Below are 8,256 nucleotides of genomic sequence, written 5' to 3'. Positions count from 1 at the left end.
GGAGGATGAAAGTGAACTTTTCTTGCCGATTTTGAAATCGCCACCCATTTCCTCAACTTTTTCTTATTTTGGTTATCTGTCTTCTAATTTTTCACCTGCTCAACAAATTTACATAAATTGCCCTTTAATTTGATCATTCGAGAGTGGAAAAAAAAATTAGAGACGAACAAAAATTAACACCCTCACAATCATAGTGTCATGTGTCTTGGTCCATGTGTGTTGGTCCACAAGACATGGTGTTTTCTACAATAATGGGAAATAACTTTGAACTACAATGAGTTGGGAGTAAAGAAATCACTGTTCAAGAAACATCAATCAGAAGATCTCACAGTATAAGATCAGTGATACAACATAAGGTCAGGCCATGACAACATATCACCAGACCAGGGACTGAGCCTTTGTTTGAAGGATTGGTGTTGAATGCTTCAATGAAGGCCGCATCCTCTCGCAGGTCGCAAAATACTTCATGACAGGTCTACATGACCAGTGTATTTCCTTCTGTTTTTGGAATAATGACATTACAGTGCAATTTGCACTAGCAAATTTTGTCAGGTTAACCTTGGCCATTGCATTAATCTCTCATAAGAAAAGCTCCCTAGATTCTGCAGTGATAAGATGCCTTATTGATATTCTTTTCGGTATCGGCAAAATAATACATGCATTTCAACAAACATTCACGAATGAGATTAAAAATACAAAACTGCAGTTTTCTGAAGAAATTCTGTATCATGTATTTCTCTCATCTTTTTTCTTTTGCCTAACTAGTGCTGTGAGTGCATGCCTGCCATGGAGACTTCCTTCCACACCACCATTCTTGAGAGAATATGAAATCCTTTTTTTCTTCCTCTCACCTCCTAGTAAAAAATCACTTTGTCATGAAAGAATATCATGATGTATCAATGTCTCATACGACCAACCATAGCCCACAGTAACCAGCCATGCTACACGATCTTCGTCTACAGCTAGTCGAGTCAACTCCACACTCTTCATCACTGAAACACTTGTGATCACTTTGATCATCAGGGACATGGCAAGCGCTCTCAACCAGTTGTTCACCATGTCCTGCATTCAAACTCGATGCAGGACAGACTTGCAGAGACATTGCACTTGATCGTTTTGTTTGCCTTTCATTCTGCACAGGTAAAAGCACTTGATCACCCAACTAGTCTTCACATTTAATTTGGAACAAAATGAATATAACCTGTACAGCTCCAAGTTGCAATTTGTTTTTTTTTTTTTTTTAAAGTAGGGCCAAATCGTATTAAGCATTTAATTAACTTCTGAAAAAGTTGAAAGTAAATTATTCTTATCTGGTGCGGAAAGTTTCTGGATTCTCAATAGGCTTTTCCTTTACTTTTATTGTTTTAATTAGGAAGCATTGGACATGAAGAAAGCTGTAAGGCAGACCTTGATATAAGTCCAGTTTGATGGGATGTATATCTCTGGCAGTCTCTCGTGCCAAGCACTTAGCACAGGCAAAGGGTGACCCTCAGTAGTGAATATATAATTCCGATCAACCAAAAAAGAATCATCAAAGAGAAGATATAAATACTTGCACCTGCAAAAAGGAATATATTACATGAGAAATTTCATTTCTCATAAATGCATATCATAGCTGAAAAGACGTATCTGAATGCCAGGGCAAAAACCACTTACGTTTCAGCAAGGAAGAAGCTATGCATATGATCTTCTGTTTGCATGGTTGTGACATCTCTAATGCTTGCAAATCCTCCTTCCACTTTGGTGTATGAATTAAGAGAATTAACAATTGTTTCACCCACTTCTATGTACCATGGATCTGGGAATATTCATAAACATGATAGATGTACAAAGTTTAGAAGAGGTAATGGTGGAGCCTTTTCCTTCAGCTCAAAGACTGTATAGCACAATTCAAGAGCTATGCAATCAGTAATGCATTTATGCCTAAATGTATGCCTGCAAGAAGCTCAAAATGTCCGTCCTCCCTCAGTCATGCCCCTTTTTCCAATTAAATTGAGAATAATAGAATCAACAATTGTTCTAAAAATTACATCATGTTTAGTTATTTGTTGACAGAAGTCACTCAGCTTCATGCCATCATTGTTATATAAAGAGCAGGATCAACATTCTAGCCTTTTGTATGGCCGCAATGTTCAAGCAGAAAAAACAGGGGAAAGGGAAACAAAGAGAAGTAACCAGGCTGCCAGCCTGATCAATGCAGTCTCTAGTCTCAACCATAGGTTTGTGGTGGGTTATGCCCGTCTCTCTCTCTCTCTGTTGCTAAGTTTTCTCTTGGGAAGTAGTCAAAACCTACCCACCCCTTTCTCAAATGGGTCAATGCCCAAAGGCAATTTTGTTTGATGGCGCGCGCACATGCACATACAACATACGTATACAGATAAAGCACAAATAGGAAAAAAAATGTCAGTAAGAGAACATGACTTGGGAACCAGAAGCCATATATAAAGCCATGATATGCAAGTATGGTTTAAAAAGCAAGTCCATGATACAAGAACCTAGCAGCGCAAATTTGCGACATTAAAAAAGTCTAGCAAACAGCAACTTTCCCCTTGTGTTACTATAGTTTTTGCAAGCTGAATTTTCTTTGAATGGTATATGGATGCACAAATTCACACCACAGTAGCATTTTAAAGCAATAATTTTGGGCAAAAGTGAACTTCCAGAGAAAAGCTAAAAATAAAGAACCACAAAATAAAACAATCAGAACATAGCATTTTCAAGTACTGATTTTGAAAAAAGTACAGTGAAAATCTAAAAATTCCAGAGTAAAGCTAAAAAATAAAGAACTGAAAAATAAAACAACCAGACCTTTAGTTGCTTGATATAGGTAGAATGTTGACTCTGCTAATTCAGGGCGCAGTGGATAGTACTTTTCTGTAGGGTGTAACATTTGATGGTCCAGCAAATACCTAAGAGGTCATTACACATGTTAATTTCAATTCCATTAATTATTGAGCACTGAAATAGTAAAACCTTGCATATAATGACAAGCTGACAGGTTTCTTCCCGTAACAGAAGCAAAGAAGATTATAGAAAAACAAATGCATGATACCTTTCTGGTAACACCCCAAACTTCTTCCACACATGAACAAATTCACGGTGTGATGAGTTGGCAGCTGCAATATCCCCAACAAGAACCTAACATATCATTAAACTAAGATCAGAGGAACCTTTAGAGGGATCGATAATACCATTTGGGCATAAGAGATTTCAATTACTTGCCTGTAGGCCAGGCCAGAATGCTTGAAGGCTTGTCAGTTGCCAATATGTTGCTTTTCCAGTCCTCATATCAGCTTCATGGTACCTAAATTAGAGAAACATGCTTTCCATCACCAGTGAACTATGTATTCCTCACGAAACAAATTCAATTACCTATTGCTTGAATCACAACATGAAATTCAAAATAGGTACGGGGTATGGACAACGGCTTCTTAGTTCTCAAAGTCTATCTTTAGCAGTCTAGAGAGAGCAACCACCCCTAACTTATGAACTAGGAAGCACTATGATGAAGTTCCTTACAATCATCTTATACCTTACATCAGAAAGTGCCCATCAAATCCTTACCAGATTATTTGGGTCAATGAGTCTATCTTAAGGTCCCTTGAGAATCTGGCTAATTGTCAAGAATCCTATTGACATACTTATATGGAGGCACCATATGCTTCCCAAGCAATGGGACTTCTTCTATCATAAGGGAAATGTGATGCTGATCCATGTTTTAATCCCAGGAAGTGAGAATGAGGATGTCCCTGGTGAACTCAGTCAGACATTATGTGGCTATAGGGTGCAACCAAGGAATCTTGATTTAACCACAAGCCCAGATTACTAATGGAAGGATGAGCTTCCTCTAAAATTCCATCTACACCTAAAGGATAAAACCCTCATCCCCCAACCAACCCCAGTCGTACCAACAATAATGAGAAAAACAAGAAAGAAACAAGAACAAGGGAAAAAAAAGTTGTTAAGAAAGAACCCAAACACAAGTGTGATGCTTTAGAACTTCTCTCAGTGCAGTACCATGGGCCATGTCTGAAATATTTCTGTACTGCAAGATAAGCAGAATGAAACATTCTCCAGAAGTCCTCCTTCCCGAAAAGAATGTGAGCCTTGAATAGATACTCATAGAATGAATCAACTCCTACATGAATCCACACACAATCAAGAGTCTCTAATATCAATGTTAGGTAACAAACATGAAGTGAAAGGTAATTTAAGCATGAAATTCCATCAGGAGCTTTAACAATCCCATCAGAAGCTATAACACAGTTCAAATCCATTAAAGAATCTAATAGTACTAGTTAATGATATGAATTAGATTTTCAATACTGGAAACCTTGTGAACTACAAAACCAAGCATCTAAAGGCTATCAAAGTACTGTAAACACATACCAGCACCGATCCCAGACGAATGTTCAATCCATTCCCCAGTTTCCACATCCAGTGTCGTTCCTAACAAATTTAGAGAACTACGCATACTCCATAACTTTCGTAGAGCACGCAAGGCTGCAGACTCATATCTAGGATCACCAGTTAATCGTGACAAGGCTCCCATTTCAAGAATAAGAGAACCTATGTTCAGACATGAAAGTTAACCAATTTCAGGATTGCACATTTTGTGCTGGCACCAGCATAAAATGTAATGGATATGGTTCTCACCACATCCTGAAGTGCTTGTTTCAGTAGTCTCATTCTTCATGACTCCATACTGTCCACAGAATTTCGCATTGCTGCAGTGTCATATATCCTTCTTACAAACAAAATCAGCAGAACATATTCATACTTATGAAAAGCTGAAATAAATGCTCATTGAAATGAAGAGACAGTTAAGGTATGCCTGGACCTGTCTGAACAGCATTATCAAAGAATTAGAATCCAGTCTGCACATAGAATTCTAAAACATCTGATTCTTTGAAATGGCATAACCATCTATCTTATTGGAGTTTTTGTTATTAACAAAAAGAACCAAAGTGCATATTCTGCCATGGTTCTTAGGAAGTAACCAATTTTCTGCATTAGATTATAATACGTGCAGGAATTTACTCTGAAAGGACATCATTGAGGTGAATGTGCACATCAATATGAAATATGATATCTTTTAACTATGCCTTGAGCACATATTCCTTTGAAGCAATATACATCACATAGTATTTTGGGAAAAGGATAATGAGTTGCATATCTTAATTCAATGTTTCCTGCTCTGTGTGTGTGTGTGTTTTTTTTTTTTTTTTGGTTGGGGGGGGGGGGTGTTTAAGGGATATAAGAACTTGTATCAATAATGTAAAAGCTAACATTCCTTGTTCTTTAGAAGAGAATCTGGAATTAAGCTCAAGTTTTTTGTTATAGGAAATTGGAATACACTTCTGAAATTAAGCATCTTTCAGCTAGTACCTTCAAGTTAATCCAGGCATATGGCAATCCAGTAGGTGTATCAAATGCAGGTAGGAAGCGTCGTCCTAAATCTTCAGCCAGAACAAGTAGCTGATTTTTGTAAGATCCTTGAACCAACCTGTTTGTAGAGTCAGTTGCAAGAATATGAGCAGAAACAAGTCCTCCAAGGACTCTTATGTTGCACTACACAATAGAACAGGTGTGGAAGAGCTCCATTAAGAACTTCAAAAGTAATTTGATTCAAGATATTTTGTGAACCACTTCTCCCAGAATTCAAAATTGGGAAAAAGTAGAGCCAGGAAAGCAGATTAAAATTCATGAAACTTTAAGGAAAAAAAAATCCAGGTATTTCCTAGATGAGTAACAAATTAGTACCTCAAAAAGGTTTACTCTTGCATCAACATCAAATGTTAGATTTTCAGAAAGCCAGAGAACTGCCCTTTCAAACTCAGTGTAGTTACCCAAAATAACAAGGCTGTAAGAGAAAGAGATCAAGAGGAAACTTATATTATAGAAATCATTCAACAATACTAGTACTTAATTGACATTAAGAATCCAAAAAAACTGAATAACTCGTATCATTAGAAACATAGAGACACAGATAATAGATTTATATTTTGAAATCTACTAATTGGATATTCAAGTAGCCTACCTAGATAATGATTCAATGAGTGTAAGGGCAGTCCCATTGTAGTTTTGTGGTAAGTGCTCAAGCTGTAAATAAGATCACAGAATATCAATTCTATTAGCAATTAACTATTATTTACACTTCCCGCTAATGTATAGTCAATCACCTTCAAATTTCCAAGCTCACTGAGAGAGTCAGTGAAACTTCTGCTAAGAGGCTTGAGCTCATCATGCTGCAATTTGATTGAACAAATTCAAGATTGCAGAATAAAACAGTCATGCTAATCCGAAAATATGGATAAATAAAAAGAATAACTGACCGGAAATGCGTGTGTCATGTAGTTTTCATATGCATGGTAGAACCTGCAAGAAAGGTCAAATAAAGCGAATCTACTGAGAAACACTTCGACTAGCCAAACTAGTCGACAAAATAATTCAACATTCTGTTGATAAAGCTCTTTGCTTTTGCCTCTTATCCCTTGTTTCAATCTTCATCAACAAGCTCATACAACGCCCAAATTGAATTGGGATTATTCCACACAGCTTCTAATAAAAGGCCAAGTGCTTCAAGATTTGAACCTTTGGCATGCAATCAATTAAAAGACAGAGCCTTTGAATTTCAGTTGATCACATCTCTATCTCTATAAAGCAATGTTTTTCAAGATGGCCAAACCATGCTAAATAGTTGTTTTTTTTTTGTGTGTAAGAAAGTAATAATGTCAAGCTCCCAAATAAGGAAATCACATATTTTAAAATCAATTGTGTTTCTTTAATCTTTTTACGGCACTAGACGAACTTATCTAAGAAATCATGACTTGATAATCACAGACCAATAAGTTGAGAAGAGCCTAGGAATAATTGAAAGATTTCATGCAAAACCAAAATGAAATCTCAAAATTCTAGACACAAACTAATCCAAGAATGCACAAAATTGCGCACCCATCAGGAAAAATGGAAAGAAGAACCCAAAATGGGAGCATGAAATTTGCTTACATCTTTCGAACTTTCTCTCGCATTTGCTTTTTCTTAGCTGAATCGAAGTGGGAGAATGAAGGGTCAAATAAACTAGGAAAGATCACAAGAAGCAACAAAACCCATGTCCGAAATCTGCAAGCCAACATGGTTATGATTCTTTCAGTTTTAATCAAAGTAATATTTTCTTTGGTTTTTGTGAGAGTCGAGAAGATCGATTTGATAATTTCAATGACTTGAATGGGATATACAAGGAAAAAGCTGGATTTTTCGAGGAGAGAATTGGAGTTCCACCATTACAGTTAGTATTGGATCTAGGAGTGGCCAATCAAAATTGAGGATTCTAGGAGCAGCCAATCAAATCTTGGTCAAACTTCCAGCAAGTTTCTACTGTTCTAGATAGGACTAGTATAGTGTTTTCAAGTACAGTACTACTGCTCCTTCTCTTTTCATACTCTTTTTCCTTCCCAAATAGTGGATTACTGAAGAGGTTGAGTACAAACGCCACCAATTTTAACATAAAAAGAGACTATAAAAACTTGGATATGAGGTCATTATAATTAGAAAATCTTGAATTAGGTATATGAGATAGATTTAATTGAGATATTCAATTTACTTCGAAGGGTTTTTAGGACGAAATAAAAAGGGGAGGATTTTTGAAATATTATTTTCAATTATAATTTTAAGAGAAATTACTTCGTTTTTTCACCTAATTTGATTTCACATAATTTTTATGAATTAATTCAATATGGAATTCAAGTTAATATCCTTAAAAGGATTCCTAACACAAAAATTAATTTAACTTATGAATTGAATTCAATTTACAGGTTTCAAAATAACCTTTTATAATTTACAAGCTTAGATTTAGAGGTTGAGGAGAGAACAAATAGAAAACAAAATTAGTTTTTTTTTTCTCTATTAAGAAAGAAAAAGGAATTAAAAGAATTTTTATAATGTTTTTTTTGTCAATTGTTTATATGAAATTCAAAAAATAAAAAAATTTATGTTTTGTTTGTGAGGTGTTTAATTTTTCTCTTAAGCTTAAAGGAGTATTTACAATTTGACCTTTTGTTTAATATACATGCATTTTTTTTTATGGGCTAAATTATAAAACACTCCCACAACTTGAGCAAAAACATAAATATGTATGAACTAAAAAATCCATGATTTTACATCCTAAATTTTATGATTTTGTCCATTTTATTAGGATTTTATTAATAAATTGATGGAAAAGCCCTTAAAAATCCTCTCAAATTCTTCTCTTTTTTC

General features: G+C 35.5%; 1 protein-coding gene across 1 annotated transcript; it reads right to left on the bottom strand.

Moving 5' to 3' along the window:
• Positions 1 to 279: 279 nt before the first annotated feature.
• Positions 280 to 7,462, bottom strand: LOC133676110 (alpha-mannosidase I MNS5-like). The gene is made up of 15 exons (XM_062097689.1): positions 7,009 to 7,462; positions 6,336 to 6,378; positions 6,183 to 6,248; positions 6,041 to 6,102; positions 5,764 to 5,863; positions 5,389 to 5,571; positions 4,657 to 4,705; positions 4,390 to 4,569; positions 4,018 to 4,138; positions 3,223 to 3,304; positions 3,053 to 3,138; positions 2,809 to 2,909; positions 1,657 to 1,798; positions 1,408 to 1,558; positions 280 to 1,132 (listed from the first exon to the last, which is right to left on the bottom strand). The coding sequence occupies exons 1-15, from the start codon at positions 7,134 to 7,136 to the stop codon at positions 905 to 907; spliced, it is 1,722 nt and encodes a 573-aa protein (XP_061953673.1). The 5' UTR covers positions 7,137 to 7,462; the 3' UTR covers positions 280 to 904.
• Between the last annotated feature and the right edge of the window lie 794 nt (positions 7,463 to 8,256).

Source organism: Populus nigra, chromosome 16 (assembly GCF_951802175.1).
Source record: "Populus nigra chromosome 16, ddPopNigr1.1, whole genome shotgun sequence".
NCBI classification, from domain to species: domain Eukaryota; kingdom Viridiplantae; phylum Streptophyta; class Magnoliopsida; order Malpighiales; family Salicaceae; genus Populus; species Populus nigra.
Note: the sequence above shows the minus strand (reverse complement) of the source record. Positions and strands in the feature narration are given on the sequence as shown.

What these genes read in the sequence shown, in the direction of transcription:
- LOC133676110 (XM_062097689.1), bottom strand. Translation starts at nt 7,136, where the DNA reads ATGTTGGCTTGCAGATTTCGGACATGGGTTTTGTTGCTTCTTGTGATC. An exon ending in ATGCCTGGATTAACTTGAAG is followed by an intron (nt 4,706 to 5,388) that starts GTACTAGCTGAA and finishes TTCTGTGGACAG; the next exon opens with TATGGAGTCATGAAGAATGA. An exon ending in AGCTTCTTCCTTGCTGAAAC is followed by an intron (nt 1,559 to 1,656) that starts GTAAGTGGTTTT and finishes TCCTTTTTGCAG; the next exon opens with GTGCAAGTATTTATATCTTC.